Source organism: Doryrhamphus excisus, linkage group LG20, assembly GCF_037039965.1.
Source record: "Doryrhamphus excisus strain RoL-2023G ecotype Guam linkage group LG20, RoL_Dexc_Guam_v1.1, whole genome shotgun sequence".
NCBI lineage: Eukaryota > Metazoa > Chordata > Actinopteri > Syngnathiformes > Syngnathidae > Doryrhamphus > Doryrhamphus excisus.
The window spans coordinates 7806252-7830961 of NC_136376.1; the positions used below are offsets into that span (position 1 = coordinate 7806252).

The 24710-nt window shown below is 39.1% G+C and overlaps 1 protein-coding gene across 4 annotated transcripts in view; it reads left to right on the forward strand.

Annotated features, from left to right (window-relative positions):
• LOC131108260 (A-type potassium channel modulatory protein KCNIP2) overlaps nt 1–24710 on the forward strand; it is a 141301-nt gene that overhangs the window by 70875 nt on the left and 45716 nt on the right. The window contains exon 1 of one of the 4 annotated variants that reach the window (XM_058059168.2): nt 7733–7970. The exons of the other annotated variants lie outside the window; for them this stretch is intronic. Within the exon in view, the coding sequence (XP_057915151.2) occupies nt 7883–7970 (88 nt within the window). The 5' untranslated portion in view covers nt 7733–7882. Of the gene's footprint in view, nt 1–7732; nt 7971–24710 lie in introns of those variants that run through there. 4 annotated transcript variants of the gene reach the window in all.

Consider the following 24710-nt stretch of genomic DNA (forward strand, 5'->3'; position numbering starts at 1 on the left):
AATGTATCCTGGTACCTTCAAAAAAATTATTTTCATTATATATTTCCGTGTCCTCAAGTGACCTTGTGTCTCATCACAACCCTGCACTGTATGTAGTATTCATACATACATACTACATACTAACATACTGATGCTATTGTATACAGTCGCTCTATTGTGGTTTTTCAAAATTTTAATTTTTAACAAATAATTTTTTTTATGGTTGATTATGTGTATTATCATGACGTTATATTGCATCACCGTGTATGGAGGCATGATACACTGAACATAAAAGTTTTGATGTCATGAGCACTTGAAGTAACATATACAGTATATCTACTCACCAGAGATGACTCCCCCGCAGTCAGCCATTGTAGGCGTAACTTGGCTTGTTGAACACTTTTTTTGCTCTGATCCAGGAAACAGAGGACAAAAAAGTGTAGATGTCACTGAGAGGTGAATCCTGAAATCTTGACTAGTGAAAGAAAAACAACAAAAAACAAGACATTGGTAATCGTGTATATGTGACATAGACCCAGCACTCCTGATTCTGAAGGCCTTGAAATCTAAAGCTGAAATAAAAAAAAAAATCAACATATAAATACACTGCTGAAAGCACTACAGCCAAGAAAAACACTACAAAATAAAAATAATTGACTGTTGGAATGAATTAATGCAATTTTATGGAGCAAATACGACAATTTAAGTAGGTTGGTGGTTCTGGTAGTGTTCAGGCCAGCAATAATATAATATTATAATATAATAATATAAAAAAATATTTAAATAATATAAAAAATGTATCTGCCTATTAGAAGTATTATGAGTATTTAATTTAATTTTATTATATTTTGAAAATATTACAAAAATAGAAAACATTTGTGATTAAGTGCTGGTCATATACAGTATTTTAAACACATCAAATCTGGATGTGAATCTACACAGAGGGTATTTTTGTGGTGTTTTTCTGCCATCTACTGGTTGTTTTAGTGCGGTGCAACTGATTTTGAAACGTATGATTTTAAAGGGGCCCAAAGTAAGGTTCTTTTTCTAAAACATTCCAGAAATCTCACATTGGCCTCTAGTTGTTTTTAAGTGAAACTAACTTTTCATGTAATTAAAATAGTATAATTTGAACGGGGGGCTTAATTTTGTCACGTTAGTTGACTGTGAATGATGCATTCGCGGGAATTGTGAGTCTCATCTTGTATACATTAGTCAACGATTGAAATAAAGTATGTGTTATTTTTATTCATAAAAGCTATTCATTTGGTCATGTCTAACAGTACTTAAACAGTACTTTTTTACATTTTATAGTTTATATTTGTTTATGAAGCGTCTGACTAGGTTTTAGTAATCTGAATCCATTACTGGAGTTGACGCTATTCAGGTGTTTGCCTGTAGATGGGGCTAGTGTCATGTTGTGTTTATGGGTGAATACTGTCCATAATGCAGTAAGAGTGTTGGATGCATGACAGTATTATTGCACTAACATGGATCAGACGCAACTCATGTTATGTATTTGTAACATGTTTCTACTCGATCCGCATGCTCAGAAGTCATAATTAAGCTTCAAAGTTGATGCCTTAATAATTGAGAAGGAAACTGCATAGTAGATAGAATGCAAACGAGACTCATTTCCAACAAAATGAGAATCACCGCCTCTGCAGAAATTCTCTAAGCATACACAACGATGAAAAGTGGTGCATTTTCCAAGGGAAATACCACAACTTGGCTTAAATTAAAATATGTAAAAAAAAGCATTTGCACATTTTGGAGTGACCTTTTATTGTAGCCAGGCTGGGGCGCATCTGTGCAATGATTACGCTATGGATTATCTCGACAAAGGTGAAATTGAGACATATTCATGAACTGAATCTTTGAAACATTTTTTTAAATATTTTATTTGGGCAAATATATGAAACATTACAGTGCATTTCTTACATCAATCAAAATATAACTTTCCATTATTTACATTTGTATTCAACTATCTGATCACAAGCCCAAAAGGAGTAGGCTGAAGCAAAAGTCTTGTTTTCCCCTGTTATTATTATCATCATTATTAAGTGTGTAAGGCATATTTAAGAAAGGAGCCTGGATTTAACATTTAGCTTGTTAGCTTCCATTGCTAATGAACAATGGCAATTGAAGAGAAGGTTCTCTAGCTCTTTATCATTATTACCATTATTATTGTTATTATCACCATTATTATAATCAACATTAATATTACCGTTTTAATCAATATAGTTGGAACAATTTTTTGATTTTTTTTAAATTTTATTTTACAGTTTGAGTTCAGTTCCTGAAAGATGGAAACGAAAACAAAAGCCAAATAATGATTTGACATGAGCGAGAACGTGGAAAGGAAAACGTACTTCTCTGTGACTGTATTATCATCAATAACTATATTGTACAACACAGTAGCAACAGAACCAATGTTGTTCTAGAGGAAACTGCTCAGACAGCATCAACACCTCTGATGAATTCAATGTAAACAAGAGTATGGCAAGTGTAAAATGGGTTTCACACCAAATTACAACATTTGAAAGTGCATGTAGAGGTAGATAAAGCTGAAGGCTTGACTACTCATGATACTTCTAATGCAGCTTCTTCCATCATGTGGAGATCACTAAAAGGTGTGAGACACACGGGTTTGTAAACAACACGTGTTCACTGAATAAAGGCATTAACTGTAATTACAGGCATGATAATATCTGCATATACTTTTTTTTTAAAAGTAATCAAAGTATTGTATTTGAATGGCATTACTTTTTCTACACTATCCTCCTGACTGGTCATGAGAACGTTTGTGTTAAATACCATCCTTGCTCCATTTTATCCTGGCGATGTTCCTGCCAAAATATCAGCCCTTTTTTTGCATCACCCAATTATAATGAACCCCCTACCTGTTTGCTGCGTACTTGTCGCTAAAATACCACTTTGACAGGCTTTGCAAATTTCAAGGTCAGAGAAATGTCACGCTGGCACAGGTGACACTTTATCCAGTGTAAAGACTCAAGGAGTAATTGCTGATGATGGTAGTCCAAATAACAGTCTCAGATAGAAAGCAGCTGTCAAGGTATATAATAAAGATGGAGTGACTAAGGCGGTGAGATGAATTTCCTTTCCTATTCTATTCTGTACTTATTGGATTGATGAATATATGGCGCATCCCTGAAGTTGAGGGTTTCCACCTGTGTGTGTCTGCTTTTCACTCCATCTTCCATCGCCCTATGCGCTCGCTAAATAGACTGTTGAGTGGGGCTCGGCAGCTGCTGCTCAGATTTAAAAGCCAATTTGTATGAACGTGTGTGTGTGTGTGTGTGTGTGTGTGTGTGTGACACACTTTTAGTGACGCATCAGTGTCACATCTGGCCTCCCATCATGACTGTGACCATTGAACATTAAACTTGGAAACAGGGAAGGATCCAGTAATTGATTGTTTAAGGTCCCGTATTATACTATTTGTCAATAATGTTAAATACGTCTAACAATAATTCCCTACAACAATAATAATAATAAGAAGAAAAATAATAATACATTTTATTCATCTAGCGCTTTTCAAAATACTCAGACACTTTGAGTTGAATAAAATGGAAAAATGAGAAAAAATTTAGAAAAATGGAGTTGAATAAAAACAAGTAAAGAGTGTAAATGATATGTTTAAATACAACATTCATTCGTTTATACACAGTTAAAACATGAGTAAAAGTCGGGCGGAGCACAGCAGTCAGGTTATAAAAAGTTAGATATTAAAAACAGATTTAAAGAGGTGGGTTTTTAGTTGTTTTTTGAAACTGGGAAGGTCAGAGAGCAAGCACGGAATGAATGGGGGCAAAGGCTCTGTCACCCCAGGTTAGGTTTGGTCTTACAGGGGAGTGGCAGGAGGTTGGAGTCTGAGGAGCGATGGGGACGCGGGGGATTGTATGGATGGAGGATGGAGGAGGTCTGTTATTAAACAGCATTTAATAACAACATGAATATTTTCCCATCGTTGATTCAACTCATCTTTAATTCCATCCTTTCTTTAGCACAGGGGTCTCAAACACGCGGCCAAATGTGGCCCGCAGGACACTAGTTTGAGGCCCCCGCCTTGATTCATTCATTCATTCATTTTCTACCGCTTTTTCCTCACGAGGGTCGCGGGGGGTGCTGGAGCCTATCCCAGCTGTCTTCGGGCGAGAGCCCCCGCCTTGATATGAAAGTTTAATGTTAGTGCGGCCCGCGCAAGTTTGATATGGATGCTGTATGGTATCATGTACCCAGAAAAAAATATTATTCATGTTAAAGGTTAAATAACTGTTAATAGTTATCCTCCCTATCCGTGTGGAAGTGGTAAGTTATTTAAGTTTAAAGGAAATAACTTGAAGGCTACCGTTTAGGTCGCTAGCTCTCTAGTTTGCGAGTTAGCATGTGTCTCAAGACCCTGCAGTTGCGCAATATGTTGTAAATAAAAAGAGTATAAATGTGACTATAGTCGTGTTTTGTCATGTCTACAGGGCTCTAATAATGCTTTGTTAATTATAATCTCAAAAAAATAATTACCCACCAACTATATGTGGTTTCTTAAGTTTTTATTATTTGCCGTTTTATTATTATGATTATATTTATTTATTACTGATTAATTGATTTTCTTTATTCTTGATTTGTTTATTTATTTTTCATCTTATTTTATGCAGAAAAATAAAATTAAGATATTTGAGAACAGTGGAATGTTTTATCAGAGCTTTTATTGTAGAAAATCGGAACCAAAGCACTGGAAAAGTTTGTATATTTTTCTGTTTTAAATGAACGCTTTTTTTTTTTTTTGGAAAACCTGAAGCAGCCTAGCCTTGCCCAGACCCTAGCTCCAGTGGCCCCCAGGTAAATTGAGTTTGAGACCCCTGCTTTAGCACATAAAGGCAGGTGGGAAGCTGAGGTGACATGCACTTTTCGCCCTGGTTGACATAAAAAACTAGTCGTGATGCTTTAATGATGTTTCCACAAGTGACTTGATGTTCAGGGTTGGGTCTGAGGCCACCAGGGTCTCGTTCCTGCACTAGTGTCATGTCAACAGTGCAGTAATTCTCCCCGACATTTTCACCACTTTTATAGGTCTCGACAGACAATAATTAGATGGAGACTATTTTTACCCTCTTCACGGAGCCCCGTTTGACGTTTAATTTAATTCTCCTCTAAGAGTGCTAAACACAAAATGGAGTTGTTAAATGGTAATTAATTATATCCAGCCTGGAGAGGGATCTATTGGTTTTATGGTGTGGAGCACAGAGGTTGCTGTTTTGTTTGTTGAGCGGTAATATGAGCCAAAAACGAATGATATTGATGTGCAAAATACCCCAAATCCTATTGTTGGACCATAGAAAACCTGTTTATGACCATCAAATACAATTTGAACACCATTAGAGCCCTCTAGCCATGAAATAACACCCCTATAGTCACATTTATACTCATAATACACAATATAGTAGACTAATTAGGAATAAATAAGACAATTAAGACATAAATAAGTGTTCTTAAATGTGTTCCCTGGGGGACCAGTAAGAGAGGTGGACAGGAAGTGATTCAGAGCTGAATTTTAGCTTGGCAACAGTAGTCCATGTTTTTATTTGGGATTTTTTACTAGGGAATGCAATAAAAGCCTGTTATTCCGGCGAGCAAGTTTGGTGCTTGTGTATCTTACCAAACATTAAAGTAACATTACTGGCAATCTAGCGACCAGTGTAGAATACTACATTTGATCAACATTTCTGAACGCATATTTTGGCTTTTAGTGTTTTTTAGTGCATTTTTATGCTTAAAACTGCTTAATTTAGGTAAAAAGGAGAAAAATTAGGTTGAATAGTGGAAAAAAAAGAGCAAAAAAAAACGTGTTTAGAAACACAAATTAACTTCCATCTGTCGCTTCTTTTTGTCGTTTTTTTTCAATGTCCCAAACATGACTGGGTCGTCAACCGATGCTCGTTGAGAAGAGCGATAGGTGCTTTCATGTCATAAAGTCTGCAGTAGCAAAAGAAAAAGATGCTTTACGGTGGTAGTAGTACTTCACAGTAGTAGTGTTTTTATTAGGGATAACTGTGCCTGTTTTGACATAATTCGAATGCAATAATCAAGTCTGGTGCTTGTGTGTTTCATTGAACATTACAGCAACATTACTGACACATAGTGACCAGTGTAAAATGCTACGTACATATCACTAACGTCATCTTTTGAATGCCTTATATTGGAATATTAGTTCAAATTTAGGGTTGCACGGTGGACGAGTGGTTAGCTAGGAGACACAAGTTTAATTCCCACATTCCAAAAACATGCTAGCTTAATTAACGACTCCAAATTGTCCATAGGTATGAATGTGAGTGTGAATGGTTGTTTGTCTATATGTGCCCTGTGATTGGCTGGCAACCAGTCCAGGGTGTACCCTGCCTCTCACCCAAATACAGCTGGGATAGGCTCCAGCACCCCCGCGACCCTCATGAGGATAAGAAAATGAATGAGTTCAAATTTATACTTGGAAAAACCTATGTAACATTTGCTAAAACATGCATGTTTTATGTCATATTTAACCCGAAACACCGGAATAAGTTGTTGTCTTATATATATTTATAGTAGTCATAAACATTTGCAAGATGTGCACAGGATGCACTGTTCATGTCAGCATGTTGCCGTGAACGCTAAGCGGGAAACATCTGCTTCCCTTTTAGATTGATTTCCTTTCTGACCTGGGAGGGCGTGTGTGCACTTGGCTTTGTAAGCGTGTGCGTCTGACACAGGGAAAAAAAAAAAAAAAATCCATGGAGTTGTCTTGGTTGCTCTGGCAACGGTTTCACTTTTTAATAGAGCATTGGAGGATGAAGGTGAGGTGGCAGAAATGTAGGAAAAGGAACCACACAGTAGAATGTCCAAATGAGCAGCAAGGTGAGGGAGGTCAGCGACTTTGCAAGCGTCCACTTGAGTGAAAGGTGAGAAAAATGAGGCGGGACGATAAAGACAGGATGGGAGGCTTTACATAATTACCTTTCTTGCTCAATCCCATAAGACTTAGCGCCTCCTCCTCACTCATCCTTTGGGGACACACCATAATCTGTTAATCGAAAGCTTTTCAAGGCTGCTATTTGTCCGTTTTTTTTTTTTTATGATAGGAAACTGATTATGCCTCCCCTTTTTTTTTTGTCCCTTTACCTCTTCATTTATGTCCTCCTCCTCTCTTTGATAAGAGGACGCTAACGAGACGGACAGACACGCACATAAATCCGGTGTGTGATGCTAATTAATGGGTTTGTTTTGTTTCCTGTGACACTTTGTACAACCTCCAGCTGGCTTTAACACACACACACACACACACACACACACATACACAGTCTCTCTTCTGCAGGCTGTCATCGTTATATGAGCAGTGAGTGGAAAGGGAGGGGAAAGAAACATCAACAAGAAGCAGCCGGAGAAAAACCACCAGCTGCCACTCAAGCCAACCTCCTTGTAGTATAACACACACACACAAATTAGCTCACATTAAAGGAAAAGGTTTCTCCAAGTAAAGGTGGGATGTCAAAAAGATAGAAAGAGACCCTCAACATGTGTGCAGGGCCGTAATGTTCCGCCCCTCTCAGCCAATGAGAGCTCCCGCCTGCTCACAATGTGAGGGGGAGGAGAGACAGATCCGGCGAATGATTGACAGCCAGCACCCTACAGGTGGAGGGGAGGATGGAGAGAGAGAGAGAGTCAGAGAGGCTAGGGATGGAGTGAGGGAGGAGGAGAAGAGAGACTTTTAGAGAAACACACACACACACATAGACACACACACACACTCTTACCTAAACACACTCTCCTCCCCTCCTACCTTGGACTCCTGCTTCCCCAGGCAAAGTCGCCATCCAAGTGCTAACATCAGCTCCAGCACAGCTGCATCAAGATGAGCCAGTGCAGGAAGCGCTGCAAGAGGCAGCTCACCAAGGTTGCTCGATACTTCTACCGTTTTCTCATGGGAACGCTCACACAAGGTAGGCACAAGCCAAAGCAAGCAACCTTTCCGGGTGTTGTTTTTGGGGCGGGGGGGTGAAGAAGACAACTGTAGCTGAAGTTGTAGTGTGGTGGTGTCCTGACAGTGGAGGTTGTCTTTTTGCTGCACTGTGTCAGTTTGGCTTTTTTGGGTTTTTTTTTTTTTTTGGACTGTAGCACATTTTGTTATTACAGTAGTGTCGATTCAGTGTGGCTGGTACAGTACATTCTTCACTTTGGGGGCTTGTTCCCATCCCTAGACAGAATAAGACCCCCTTTCTAGGATCTTAAAGTGTCTAGTACCTGTTTTATGTGTGTTTACTCATTTTCATACTGTCAATAAATATGTACTATCTACAGTATCTAATGACTTACAGTTTAAAAATATTATTATGACTTCTATGTTCCCATTTTCTACTTTGTATTTTATTCAATATTTGAATTAATTGTATTTTTATTCCTAATAAAAACATATTTCACATCAATCAAACTGTGTAATACTGTTCACTGTTCTGCCTAAAATTAAATATCACATTAAAATTAAAATGAATATTGCACTTTTCATGTTATATATGTATATGTTGTAATTTAATATACTCTTTGTAGCAGTATACTGTCAATCTGTATTGTGTCGCCATGTACAAAACAACTTTAATTGAAAACAATTGTATGTACTGTATTATATTTTATTTTTAAATAATGTTGTTAAAAATAAATTCCAAATATTTTATCGCAAATTTTCACATCTATTTTGTATTACATATATACATTATACACTTAATCACATTTTTTTTCTAAATAAATTTTATTAGTAACAAATAATATGTATAATTTAACACTTTTTACGTATTATTGGCATAAATTAAGTATTTCCAAGCATAAAGATGAGTAAATGAACAAAAATAGAAATATAAAGCATTCAGAAGACACATTCAAAAAATGCAAAATGTAGTATTCCACACCGGTCACTAGGTGTCAGTAATATTACATTGATGAGGCAATAACAACATGCTAACGTGTGAGTCTTATTTATGTCTTTACATCTGCTATTATGTCTACTATAGGGGTGTTATTTCACAACTAGAGGGCTCTAATAATGTTAAAAACCATGTTGAGAAGGTCATAAACAGGTTTGAAAATATTCTATTTATATAAAAGGAATCCCACATTGTGGAAATTCACTTATCACGGTCAGGTCTGGAATGAATTAACCGTGTTAAATTAGGGATTACTGTATTGTTTATAAATATCTGTCTATCAAGCTGTCTGTCCAACACACTGCCAAACATCGATTACATTTCTGTGGGAAACACCGCAATGATCTACTTTATATTATCTGCTATATTGTATTTTTATGTCGCTAATGGAACAATTCATCCATTAAGTGACTGTTATTGCTTTCTACCGCTTTTATTTTATTCTATTTTTGCGAGTGTCCTTTTTATAGCCGTGATTGCCCTGTGGATGCATGTGGCATTCCACCTTCATTGAAAAACTCTCAGTGGGAGATACACACACACACACACACACACAGCCATTTAACGATCTCTCAGTACATGGACTCCATCTCTCTCTGTAGCTCTCCTTGAGTTACACATGACTTTTAATGCTAATCTCAGTCGTGGTATTATTATTATCATATTTAGAAAATTTCATGCATACACCGTACACATTCGCCAGAGACAGCCTTCACCTTGCTCGCTTCTTCTTCCTCTTCTTCTTCTTCTTCTCACTGACGTTGAGCAGCAGCTCACATGGCCTCCAGGGAGGCTCAACAGTGTTAAACCCCATGCGAGTGATCCTGCAAGGTGGAAAAAGAAAAGCAGCATTTAGACGACCTTGTCAGTCGAAGCCAGCGTGAATGCTAATTTGACATCTCCACGTCAGCTTCTGGCTTTATCTTTTCACATTTTTGACATCTGCAGAGTTGCGTGCATGTTAGATATCCACCATGTCCACATTGGAATAACACTAAAAGAAGCAACAGAAGAAAGTACAGTAATTCGAAACATATTTGTTTTTCTTTTCATGTTTTTTTTGCACACTTTTTGCCTCCCACGGCATCGATAGAAATCACATGCACATGCATCATGGCCAGTTATGCACAGAATTATGTTGAATTCCCGTGGGAAACACTGTAGGTTAATAGAATGATGATGGGGTTGCCAGATTGTTTCTTGCGGGATGGTCCGTTACTTTGAGGCTGTAGTGTAAGGGTAGGTTAATTGGTGACTCCAAATTGTCCATAGGTATGAATGTGAGTGTGAATGGTTGTTTGTCTATATGTGCCCTGTGATTGGCTGGCTGTACCCTGCCTCTCGCCTGAAGTCAGCTGGGATAAGCTCCAGCATATCTTCTCGAACCCCTGGCCTTGAGTTTGACACCCATGCTAAACTGTAATAGTACTTTTCTCTTATAAAATATAATGCGTTTTTGTGTCACACCACTACAAAGTTTGCTATAAAATGGTTTAGTCTTTTTAGTGTAATCCTGATAATTGTTTGTGTCCTTCTATTGACTGTTTTACTTGCATTTTTCCAAATCTGGGTTTTCTCATAATAGAGTTCAAAACAGTGATCAGTGATTCAGTGACATTTATTCTCATTACCATGGACATCATCACTGCTGTTGTTTATGAGTCAAATACATTCATCATCCTGCTGCTGTAGCACAATGTTCTCCTCCTGCTTTGGAAAGAGCAATATGCTAATGTTAAAAAAAAGGTTATTGGGCCTTGCGGAACTTTTTATTTTAAAGATTTTCAGTCTGAACCACAGTTTGGCGCCTACTGTAGAATATATAGTATGTCCCATGCATCATTTGTGCTATTAAAAGGGCCTTGTTTAGCACAACTGACTTTTTAAAGTCAACAGTAAAATGTGGCTGGATTTTGAGCGAAAAAAACCCCAACCTTAAACCATAATCAGAAAGCAGGAAGTGAACAAATGTAAGTTACTGATTGTAAAAGTACCAGATGGAGGGGTAGGATTTAATAAGCTTTGCTTCTTCCTACTCCTTTTGGACATGTGGAACTGTGAATTGATTATGTGATGCATTCAATTGTAATCTGATACATGTTCAAATGAAATAAAACCATTCCCATTACCATACACTATTGTGGGACCTCCGAGACTTATTTAAACTTGTGTAAAAATAGTCTAAAATGAGACCTTTTAAGTTAAACGTCATAGTTGACATTTGACTGCTTATATAAACTATTCAAGCATAGCTAGCTCCCATTCATGAAGTATTTATTTAAAAAAAAATCACACATGCAGTGTCATGTACTGTATATGTATGTGCATCCATAAGTTTACACAGACCGGGGTTACCATGACGACCAGCATGTCTGTCACACGGCTAGGGACTCGGTACACTGGTAGCCAATGAGAGCTGAACTGTATAATGGCTGCGCTGCTTAGGGATTTCATCAAGGCCATTCAAAGTTCCCCATCGCACATTGTGGCCTTTTTGGGCCGTGCCAAGGCGCTGAGTGACGTGCCATTTTACTCACACACGGGGAGGTGGAATTTAATTTGCTGTGTACGAACACCATAGCCATTTAACTTGTTAAATACATTGCTCCCAAAGTTGCCGCCACTTGTTTCCGATGCTCTCTGATGTTATGCTAACATCGCGCCACTGATGAAGCTATGGCGTGTTTAATCATGTTATATCAATTACGACTCTAATGACATCCTGTTTCCATACAACGCTTATGAGCTTACCTACGAGTGTGTGTGTGTGTGCTTACCTGTTTGTCCACTAATGAGTTTGTCTTATTACTAGCCTGGTTTGTGTCTTCTTTACAGCTAATTTAGCTAACAGAGGGACAAGCTTTGTTTCCTGGTATTAACTACGGCTCACAGTGCTCCCATACGTCAAGCTCACTCTATTGTGCTGTTGTACCCACTTCAAGGCTGTTGTATAGGATCTGTCCTTTTAGCTGTGCTCTTATCTGACATTAACAGTCAGCTAATGTCTGCTCCTTCCATGTAGCCCCCCACCGATGCTTCTACTAGCACACATACACACATACTTGTGGGTTCAGCCAAAATGGCTTCTTATTGGAGGGCAGCGGGGTGTGCGGGGACTGCTGGGGTGTTGTGCACTCAGGGGCTAGAGGGGGTCGGGGCCAGGTGGGGTTGGTGGTGTGCTTCGGGGCAATGTCCTGGGGTTTTGCTGGGATGTCCTACTCTTCTTTTGTTGTTTTGTCTTATGTAAGATTCTGTGATTATATGTGTGGAAAAAAAAAATCACTTATTGAATTGGTAACGGGCTGCACTGCGGATGAGTGGTTAGCGCGCAGACCTCACAGCTAGGAGACCAGGGTTCAATTCCACCCTCGGCCATCTGTGTGGAGTTTGCATGTTCTCCCCCGTGGTACTCTGGTTTCCTCCCACATTCCAAAAACATGCTAGGTTAATTTCCCATGACGTCCATTGCTAGCTAGCTTATAAAAATTCGTTTTTTTTGCACTAGAATGCATAGATCAGGGAAAGAAATATGTGTTCATGTTTCACATAAGGATTGGGAATGATGGGCAAAATTCCCCAAAAAGTGCATTTCCCCTTTAATGTCAAAGTCCAAGTCCTTGGGTGATATTGTCAAGCCGAGTCCAAAGTCATGAAACTTGTCACTCGAGTCCAAGTCGCATAACTCGAATCCATTGATGGCAAAAAAATTACCTTAATTTTCTCAAAATGACGTCTTTGGTATTGAATGAGTTATGAAATGTACACAAACGAAGGCTAAATATATGCTTACATTTTTTACATTAATCATTTTTCATGCTAGCTACTATAATAACCATATAGTAGCTGTAGCTTGGTTAATTCACAAGTCAGTTATGTTAATGGAACACTGTTGGAGTTTTCTTGTGAGTCAAAATAGGTATTTCCCATGACGTCCATTGCTAGCTAGCTTATATTAACATGTTTTTTTGCACTAGAATGCATAGATAAGGGAAAGAAATATGTGTTCATGTTTCACATAAGGATTGGGAATGATGGGAAAAAATTCCCCCCAAAAGTGCATTTCCCCTTAAATGTCAAAGTCCAAGTTCTTGGAGTCAAGTCGAGTCCAAAGTCATGAAACTTGTAACTCGAGTCCAAGTCGCTCAAAGTTACGTCTTTGGTATTGAATGAGTTATGAAATGTACACAAAGGCTAAATATATGCTTACATTTTTTACATTAACCGAAACGTACGCTAACTGAGGTAATAGCGTATGTAGTAATATAGTAATAATATAATTACTGACCTGTGCCAACATTATATACTGCACCTATACAGTTTTCAGTATAAAACAACCTACTGACTATGATGCATTTATGTGTGTTTAAATTGAAACACTTCTTCCTTGGACATGTGACATTGTCTTATTGGGAGGCAGGAGTGTTTTTATAGACATTACACGTCAGTTGGAAAAGGTCACAATCACACGGATCGATAAACATTATATCACAAAGTTCCTCAATTTACGGAAGTAACTAAGTGGAAAATGAAGCTCTTTGGAGGCTCACCAGTGAAATAACACAATAGAGTGCACACGCATGGCTCCGCGTATTAAAAAAAACAATGACTTTGTCGTAAAAGGAGATGTTATTCAAAGGTGTTCTTCAGCGACAACGTGCCCTGTCAACGTTACTCCCCAGTGAATGTTCGCACACGTTGTTTGAGCTGCTAACAAACAGCTTTGAATCAATATTTCATGTTCAGTGATGAATGTGTTCGGTGGGGCCGCTGCGTAATGATCGGCTCGCACGCGGCTCATTACCGCAAAGTAATTACATTGGGGGGGAGGAGGGAGTGGGGGGGCGAGAGCATGTGATTTCATCTGGTAGTTAGAAACAGCACCTTTCATTTTTTTTTTTTTTTTTTTTTTAACTGCATTAAACTTTCAATTCACCGAATCGTGCATGAACGTCATCTTCTTCCTCGCGGGAGATCATTTGTTAGGCATTCTGGCATTTTTACATAATGAAACAAGGTTGTAATCTTCTCCAAGAGCACACTGGAATATATACTCTAATTAATAGCATCGTTCACCTTTTTTTAAAATGTATTCCTTGTAGTAAATATCTTATATTTTCTTGTGAATTGAAGCTACACAACATTTCAGCACTGAGAATGTGCTCACGCTGGTTCGATGGTTTGCGTCGTGTTCAAACTGGCACTTTGCGAGCAGAGCGACACTTCCTTTACATTTTTCTTGTAAAAAAAGTATCAAAGAGTAAACAAAACATACAAAAATCACATTTGCACAGACCAAGAACAAACAGTGTGAGTAGCTGTCGGATATGTTCATGTAAAAGATCAACAGCCCAATCATCTTTGATTCTGCTTATTCTCACTATGGTCGCAAGTATGCTGGAGTCTATCCAAGTTGACTTCGGGCCAGAGGCAAGGTACACCCCTGGACTGGTCACCAGTCCATTATAAGTCACACGGACACAACCGACCATTTACACCCATGGATAATTTAGAGTTGCCAATTATGTTTTTAATGTGTTTTTCCATGAAAACCTTACATGCTCCGCACGGTGCCCAAATTCAGATAAACAATAGCATAGCGAGCATACCGGCGAGGATGAATCACCATAAGCCAGTAAGTCCAACAAGTTACTGGTAAACAAGACAGGAGTAGCACATAGTTTTCACAAGCCTCTTGTGATGATAATGTTTAATATTTTATCCTGGGTTTGGGACAGTCATTATTTATATTTAATATATTCTCACATTCATTCATTCATTTTGTACTGCTTATCCTCACGTGGGTTACTGGGGTGCTGGAGCCTATCCCAGCTGTCTTCGGGTGAGAGGCGGGGTACACCCTGGACTGGTGGCCAGCCAATCACAGGGCACATATAGACAAACAACCATTCACACTCACATTCATACCTATGGACAATTTGGAGGCGCTAATCAACCTAGCGGCGGGTCGAGTTGTTAGTGCGCAGACCTCACAGCTAGGAGACCAGGGTTCAATTCCACCCTCGGCCATCTCTGTGTGGAGTTTGCATGTTCTCTCCGTGCATGCATGGGTTTTCTCCGGGTACTCCGGTTTCCTCCCACATTCCAAAAACATGCTAGGTTAATTGGCGACTCCAAATTGTCCATAGGTATGAATGTGAGTGTGAATGGTTGTTTGTCTATATGTGCCCTGTGATTGGCTGGCGACCAATCCAGGGTGTACACCGCCTCTCGCCCAAAAGACAGCTGGGATAGGCTCCAGCACCCCCGCAACCCTTGTGAGGAAAAAGCGGTAGAAAATGAATGAATGAATAATTAACCTAGCATTTTTTTTGAATGTGGGAGGAAACCGGAGTACCCGGAGAACTCCATACAGAGATGGTGGCGGGTGTAGCCTGCACGCTAACCACTCGTCCACCGTGCAGCCTGTCTTGAATGAGTTAATAACACAACAAGGTGTATGACATTTACAATTACAGACACCAGGACAATATGGTACATTTGGATTGACCAAAAGAACCCATACTATCAGAGCAAAGGTACCAGACTTCATTTGAACTGAACCAGGCGTGATTAGTGTGAACTCTCCTTAATAAAACATGCTCCATGTTAAGCCTCAGCATAGAGAACATGTCAGAAATGTTGGATGCAGGAAAAACTGATGCAATTGAAGTCAACATTTACCAGTTCAAGTCCATCCACTGCGGGTCTCCTCACCATCAAACACTTTTCTTATTTAAATGGTTGAAGAAGGCCAACTCCTTCCCCTTTTTGCTCTCCGTATTTACCTGACAGATGTTATCACACACCTGTCTGTCACTTCCCACTTCTGTTGACAAGCACGCATTAAGCATGAATTTTAATCGTGATTAATAAAACATCGGCTGCCCGTGTTAGCCTCGGAAGGAGTGGAGAGCAGAGTAGTGCGGTAATGGCGTTCCCACTGTGAAAGGTAATGTGTATCAACGTACGGGTGCAACTTAGTCCCCACTAATGTCCCCTGCTTGTGGTATCACCATGGCAGTGATGGAAACACAGAACTGGAAAAGAGGCTCATATTTTTTAATATGCAGCAGGAAGCAAGTCGAAAGCCACAAGTTTGTGTCATCGTGTATATTGTATAAGACGTTCGTTGTTCCAGCTCATTTGCTCTTCTCATTTTACTCGCTGCGTTGCCAAGCTGGGTTTCGCCATTTGGTGTCATTTGTATCCACTTCACAACAAGTATTGCCCAGAAGGTTTTATCGTCTGGTAAAGACAGAAGAGCCATTGTGTTACCCAGAACAGCATTTTGAATTCATCTAGAACAGAGGTGGGCAAACTACGGCCCGGGGGCCACATGCGGCGCACCAAGCGTTTGAATCCGGCCCGCCAGTTTGCTTTCCAAGTATTTCAACATTTAACATATAAAGTCGGATCTCTTATTTAGTTTAAAAAAAAACAACAAAACTGTAAAATTAAATTACATAGTTTGATGTGGTCTGGGCGATCTAGTGGGTAGCGCGCAGACCTCACAGCCAGGAGACCAGGGTTCAATTCCACCCTTGGCCATCTCTGTGTGGAGTTTGCATGTTCTCCCTGTGCATGCGTGGGTTTTCTCCGGGTACTCCGGTTTCCTCCCACATTCCAAAAACATGCTAGGTTAATTGGCGACTCCAAATTGTCCATAGGTATGAATGTGAGTGTGAATGGTTGTTTGTCTATATGTGCCCTGTGATTGGCTGGCGACCAGTCCAGGGTGTACCCCGCCTCTCGCCCAAAGACAGCTGGGATAGGCTCCAGCACCCCCGCGACCCTCGTGAGGAAAAGCGGTAGAAAATGAATGAATGGATGATGTGGTCTGATATTTAAAGTGCTCATAAAAAAAAGAACATACAGCTGATAATATAACACTTTTATAGATAATATTGTCCTCGTACTTCGGTACGGGACAAAAACTTAAAAAAAAAAAAAAAAAAAAAATTAAACTGTATTATGGAAAGCAGGAAGTGAACAAATGTAACAGTTACTGCTTGTAAAAGTACCATATGAAGGAGTAGGATTTAATAAGCTTTGCTTCTTCCTACTCCTTTTGGACATGTGGAACTGTGAACTGATTATGTGATGCATTCAATTGTAATCTGATGCATGTTCAAATGAAATAAAACCATTACCATTACAAAATTAGACAAATAATTCAATGAAAATTATCAGCATAAAATAGTGTGTGTGTGTTAAATATATGTTCTGGAACCCCGGACAATTTTGTTAACTCAACGCGGCACATGAGTCAAAATATTTGCCCACTCCTGATCGAGACTCACCTCTTCAACATCTTTAGTACATAAATGCTTGATTAATCTATGATCGATGATGCTTTTTCCACTTTTCTGACCTATAAATGTTGTTAGGATGTTGTATTTTCATGTTAGTCCATGCCAAAGTGTCAGAAGGTTTGTTACAGAAATTTACTGCCATCAGCTAATATTTATTGTTCTTGTTCAAAGGATCCATCTTGAAAGAAGCAATACTAAGACAGTAAAGCCAGATTAAAAAATAAAAAAAAAGATTTGCAAGCAAAAGAAGCCATGTGGCGGAATACCGAATGCTGTCTTGTTTTGTCACCAACCTTGAAGATTCTCACTTAAAATGTCTCACTCCTTTGCTCATTATTAACTTCTGTTTCGTCTCGACACCTCCTGACTTGCACGTTCACACGACCCAAAAAAAACCCAAAAACAAGAGCAGCTATAAATAAACTCTTTGCACAAGTTCAATGTCAAAGCATGAGTAGAAAACATCTGGCGTGACAATCTATATTTGTTATAGGCATTTGTTTTTATGTACATACGCTGCCAATTATATTCACACAGCATGTCACTGCGGTGCATTTGTAGTGAATGCTAAACGATGTCTGTGTATTTGTTGACCTCGACTAGGACTTCTCACTTGTGACATTAGATGTCTCCCAACGAGTTTGGATCAAGGAGCAGCTCACATTTTTTGCTGCAGATTCCAAAAAAAAAACCCACCAAGGCATAAAATATTGATGATCTTAGATCATTTTTGCAGTAACTCTTTAAAAAGAGAAGCATGTTTGTGTCATATAGTGGGTCCTGAAAAGACCATCATCTGGTTTGGCTGTGGGAACCACCGTCACCCCTCAATGACCCCTCAATTAGAGTGTATTATATCTAGGGCTGCAACTAGAGGTGCTCCGATCGATCGGCCACCCTTTGGGATCGGCTGATATCAGTGAAATACCCGCTGCAGCATCCTGTCCGCCGAGTGTTGAACTTCCTGTCTTTGTGAGAGTTTGCACTCTCTAAAACATGCTACAAAAATATGGTGGTGCTTTAAAAGGCTTTAGATTGGTGTGGCATTTGGGGTTCGAGCACTTGGCAAGGTGCCGTCAGGCAGTCCCAAGCCCAACCCGCTTTACCTGCTGTGCAAGTGTGGGCAAATTTTGGGGATGAGTAGCGCCTCGGTACGGATTTGGGAGCATACAGACATGATGTAGCACTTTTAGCGCAGGAGGAACTTTCGTTGTGTGACGTGTTTGTGCCACGCTTGAAACGGGCATTGTGCACACTGATATACTGATATATATATATATATATATATATATATATATACGTATGTGTATGTATGTATGTATGTGTATATATATATATATGTATGTATGTATGTGTGTATATATATATATATATATATATATACGTATATATATGTGTGTGTATATAGCAGGAAGTGACCAAATGTAACAGTTACTGATTGTAAAATTAGGGGTACATCCTGGACTGGTCGCCAGCCAATCACAGGGCACATATAGACAAACAACCATTCACACTCACATTCATACCTATGGACAATTTGGAGTCGCCAATTAACCTAGCATGTTTTTGGAATGTGGGAGGAAACCGGAGTACCCGGAGAAAACCCACGCATGCACGGGGAGAACATGCAAACTCCACACAGAGATGGCCTAGGGTGGAATTGAACTCGGGTCTTTTAGTAGCAGTCCCTTTTTAAAAATGCAGTATTTTTTTCCATCCTAAAATCATAGCAAAGAGAGCGAGGAAGGTGAATTCATTTATTTTTTTTAATTTTTTTATTTTGTTATTTTTTTATTTTCTATTTCTATTTTAATTTGAGAGGTATACACAATCAACTGTCAAATATCATGAACACTCTGGCAAATCAATGAGTCACTGACACAGACTGCAACATTTGCATTACTAATAAATAAATAAGAAACACCAAATAAATGCAGGCTTTGCGTTAGGCATTGGATAGTCTGAACAAAACAGTACATTTTTAAAGTTCATATTTAAATGAAACAATGAATCAATTATGAAAATAGTTGTTGATTAATTGGATAATCAGTCAATCACTCATTCATCGATTAATCGTTGTATATTGTGACACAGAACGTCTTTGACGAGCGTGAACATATCGCTTGTGTTTTAATGTATGACTTTATGTTTGAATCTGTGGTAGCCATTTGGTGAGGTAAACATTCATCATTACAGTATATACTGTAGGCGGTGCTTATCAATCTGCATCTCCCCTGAGGAAAAGCATCATGTTGATCTCCAGCTGCTTTGTTGGTCTGTTGGAGACTTTCCTTTCCTCAGGCTCGACGCATCCCGTGTCACCTTTCCTTCAAGCGTAACTCCTGCCGTGCACCTCCCTCCTCACCTGCCCTTCAACCTCTCTACCTCTTCTCCCTTTTCCCCAGAAAGGTGTAAAAAACCTCACCTTTCATCCATCATCTGTGTACACACTCACACTTCTCACAAGTGGCTAAAAATAACCTGCTATTAGTAGCAGCTTGAGTTCGGGGGTGGAGGAGGAGATCAGAGAGAGGAACGTGAGGAGGAAAAACGGTTTACAATCGTCTGTCAACGGAAGGGATTCATACGTGCGGGGAATGAGCACGGATGCACGATTTGCTGCATTTGAGTGCAAACATACTTTCTGCCATCCTGTTCCACACAAGAGGGTTAAAAAAAAAATGCCTGAAAAGAGGAGACAGCCTGACTAAATGGATGCTAGAGTGAACTGTTAGCATGCATGTCGCATTCTCCTTTCCCACCATGTTGCTGTGTAGCTTCTTACAGTAGACGGACTTTAAATGCTCTCGATGGATCAGCTCAAAGACAGCTGGGATAGGCTCCAGCATACCCCCTAGTGAAGATAAGCGGTATATAGATAATGGATGGAAGGATACACCTAATGGTGCTGTATTAAACCCCAGAGTTTGATCGAATAAGGGCTTGAAAATTCTCACACAGCCCTCCCCAAACACTCACTTTAGGGTGTTAGCTGAAGTAGCATGACATTGGTGACATATTTGGCCGCATTCATGTAAAACATCTATACAGGGACACTAATTGTCCATTTATCCATTTCTCTATTAATTATACAAACTTGATTATCTCTCTGTCACAAAGCACTAATCCCTTGTTAACCCTTTTAGATGCATAAGTGGGTCAAAAATGACCCAGTCAGGTTGTTTTCTTGAAATATCTTCGTAATTAATATCTTTTATCATTTTATATTCCAGGTATTCCTCAAAAAACATGTTTTTGATATCATGCCATTCACATTTTAAACTTACCTTTTATACATTTTAAGAAAAAATATCATACAAGTGATTATTCCTAACCAAAATGGCAAAATTGGCATTAAAATGCATTGATTCTAGTATGGGTCATTTTTGACCCACTTGTGGAAGAGTGTAGGGTCCAGTCACTCGTGCATCTAAGGGTTAATTAATTGAGTTAAAAAGTGAATTTCTGCAAAGTAGATGATTCATTATTTATAAATGGAAAATGATCATAGTTAGAGCACATAGTATTATAACTTTACTAATGGCCGGTGTGGAACACTAGATATCATCATAACATCTGGGTCTCATTATCCATTAGTGCGAGTACACCTCATGAAGCGTCTTTTGTTTCCAATGTACGAACATAGTGGCTCAGCCTATGCAGAGTCATCGTCCTCTTAACAAAAAAAAAAGTGTGTGTTTTGCTGACAGTGGCCATGATGACAGAGTGGATGAAAGCATCTGTCGTCGTCGCTGAGATTATTTTGCTGCTGTGTCAGTAGTTGGAGAGCTGCAGTGGAATATCTCAGCTCCTTGTGCTTTTATCTAAGTTGAGGCCTAATTGGATAGAAGATTTCTCTCCCTTCTTGAAAACATATAATCCTATTATATATCGTTAAGGCCTCTCAGTGTTTCACAGACACTGGCAAAGTGGAAGAAAAGACATCTTCTGACGGGTTTTTATCCTTTCCTTTATGCTTCAAACTGGTCTCAAATGTATTGTGTAAATGCATCTGCCTCTATCCATGGTGCTGAAATTATTAGAAATCATACAAGATAACTGAGCATAATTACCTCCAAGTTTGGATATACTGTAGTTTTTTTTTTTTTAATGAGGTCCTAATAGACATTTAGGGCTTTAAACTCGGACAATAAAGCTTGAGTGTGTATGAAAGGAATATGCAAATAAGTTCAATCAGAGCAGTGTTGTGGATAATCACCTCACTCAGCCAGTCAGTCATCAAACTGACAGCATGAACACTCTTTGATAGGTTATTGATCTTCCCTTTGAGATTGATGACACACAGCTAAAGACACATCGTCCTGATCTGGGTGTCAGCACATTTAATTTACACCTTAATGACCCTTTCTCAATTTTTCAGTTTTTGGGGGAATTTTTGGGGGATAAATAATTAATTTTCTAATCAGTAAAGCCCCCCCTTTGGCGCCATTAAAGGCTAACTAGCTAACCCGATGGAAGTGTATTTCCTGTGCAGGGTTGACAAGTTACCGTGGCGGTTAGATAAATTTCCTGCTAACTATAGCGAGCAGCCACCAGTGAATAAATCGAAGCTAACTTTAGCTGCTAAAAAAGCCTCAAGGGCTTCACACATTGTGCGCACATAATTCTTTACTTAGCCCCATTGTTTTACTTGTTTATATAATACATCTGCATATATACACAAATATTTCTCTCCGTGTTGTGATCCCCATTATTTTGGGGTACTTTCTGTGAGCATATACAGTAAGTTATAGTTTTGTTTACCATATAAACATTTCACAAAATATAACCACAGTGATAAACATTACACGTATATTGCACATTGAATCACTTCCTGTATATATCAGTCGACCCTTTATTAATTACTATACAGGCAATTTTAAGTATTATTTAAGACATTTTAACAAGTGTAAAAATAAGTTAACTATTGTTACTATTAAACGATAAAATACTCTGATAACAAGTATCAGCGCTGCACGGTGGTCGAGTGGTTAGCGCGCAGACCTCACCGCTAGGAGACCCGAGTTCAATCCCACCCTTTGCCATCTCTGTGTGGAGTTTTCTCCGGGTACTCCGGTTTCCTCCCACATTCCAAAAACATGCTAGGTTAATTGGCGACTCCAAATTGTCCATAGGTATGAATGTGAGTGTGAATGGTTGTTTGTCTATATGTGCCCTGTGATTGGCTGGCCACCAGTCCAGGGTGTACCCCGCCTGGGATAGGCTCCAGCACCCCCCGCGACACTCGTGAGGATAAGCGGGTAGAAAATGAATGAATGAACAAGCATCAGCACTTCTGGTCCCATCCAAAAGTATTGGGACGCCACTGGTGTCAAATCTGCTTACTTCAGGTTCTTCTTTTAGCCCCAACATCATATTTATACCCCCTCCTTAGTCATTTTCCTTTTTTTCCCTACACCCAACAGTAAAAGGTCAACAAAGAGAGCAGTATACACATCATGTCAATGCACCAGGGATTTTGAAAGTCACAGCCACTAAAAGTCTGTCGCTCCCCAACTGGGACACTGCCTGTCAGCTCTACTAAGCCGCTCGAGTGTGAGGAGCAAAGTCCTTCCACTGTGACGACCTTGAGCGCGTCCTGTTGACCTCGCTATGACGAGAGACAGAGCGAACAAGTTGGAAAAGTAAGTGTGAGAGAAAGAGGTGGCGTCGTATGTGGGGACACAACAATAGACACAATAATAGATGTTTGAAGGGCACACAATGATTATATAATGAATCTAAGTTAGCTAATATACAGGTAGGATCCATCCTCCGTAGTACTGTAGTAATGGTAATGGTAATGGTTTTATTTCATTTGAACATGCATCAGATTACAATTGAATGCATCCCATAATCAGTTCACAGTTCCACATGTCCAAAAGGAGTAGGAAGAAGCAAAGCTTATTAAATCCTACCCCTCCATCTGGTACTTTTACAATCAGTAACTGTTACATTTGTTCACTTCCTGCTTTCCATGATACAGTTTAAGTTTTTTTTGTTTTTTTTTTAATAATGCACCTCGTACCAAAGTACAAGGTGATATGACCATCCAATGCCATAATGGTTACCGTAGTAAGTGTCAATATAGTGATATAGTGACTCTTCATCCTTGTATTTAGCAAACATCAACTGCTTGTATTGTTTCTTGAATTGGCTCATTGTTGTGCATTGTTTGAGGTCCTTACTAAATCCATTCCATAGTTTGATTCCACATACTGAAATGCTACGGCTTTTTAACGTAGTCCTAGCATATAAGTGTTTCAAATGTACTTCTTCCCTGAGATCATATTTCTCCTCTCTTGTAGAGAAGTATTGGATGACATTTTTAGGTAATTGGTTATTTTTAGCCTTATGCATTATTTTAGCTGTTTGAAGATTAATATCAGCAAGTTTAAGTATTTGTGATTTTAGAAATAAGGAGTTAGTATGTTCTCTATAGGTGGCATTATGAATTATAATATAGTTGATATAATGTAGTTGAAACGTGACGAAATAAAGTTGTGAATGACTTGTTCAAAATAAACAAAAAAAATGAATCTCAACCCGCAGAGAGTCGTCATCACTTGTGTTGATTGACAATCCTGCTCTTCTCTCCATTACCGTAAATCTTGTCGTTTTCTCAAGTGGCGCTCATCTGTCTTCTCATTGCTCCGCTTCACTTTGATGGCTGTCAGTCATGTTGACGTGTGTGTGTTGTACTTCGAGATGACTTCATGGCACAAAGCAGACAGGAAAATGAGACATTTAAATGTGGTTCTGTCGGCCTCTGAGGTTACGATCGGCTTGTGATGTTTTCTTCATGCAAAGTTAATTTAATTCTGTTTTTTTAAGTTAAATAATTAATCTCATTAATGTTTGAACTTGAATGCGGCGGATTAAAGTGGCCCGTTGTTTTGCCGAGCAATTGAACAACAAAATATGGATCAAAGCAAGCAATTAGATTGCCTTTTGCAAGAGGGACTTGCAACATAAATAACTTCAACACCCCTGAGGTTGTATAATTTGAAGTTAGACCAAACATTTTTGGGGAAAAGTCTTAATACGAGGGTTGCATACATAAAAATTACCGCCCAAGATGCTGGAAAGTAAAAACGGTGACTTTCACTTCCGTATTGTACGCCCAATAAAGATTAGCAGTCATGAAGGTAAGCAGAATCCGGAAACACTGTTCAGCCATGCACACTGCGTGGAGTCAGCCATGGCATGTTTCACAGTTCTCCCATTCAGTGTGGAAGTGGTAAGTTTGGGGTTTCTTATTTTGTCCTTTTTCCCCATTCCATGTAAACCCCTTCTTAAATACCCCTTCTTAATATAAGAATATAATATATAATACAGGAAATAAATTGGAGGCTAGGTCGTTAGCTCACTAGCTTGCTGATGGTTTAAGCCGTGGGAGTCTCTTGTGTCCCTGCAGTGGTTCTGTAGCCTGTGCATTACAGTTGAGCAATGT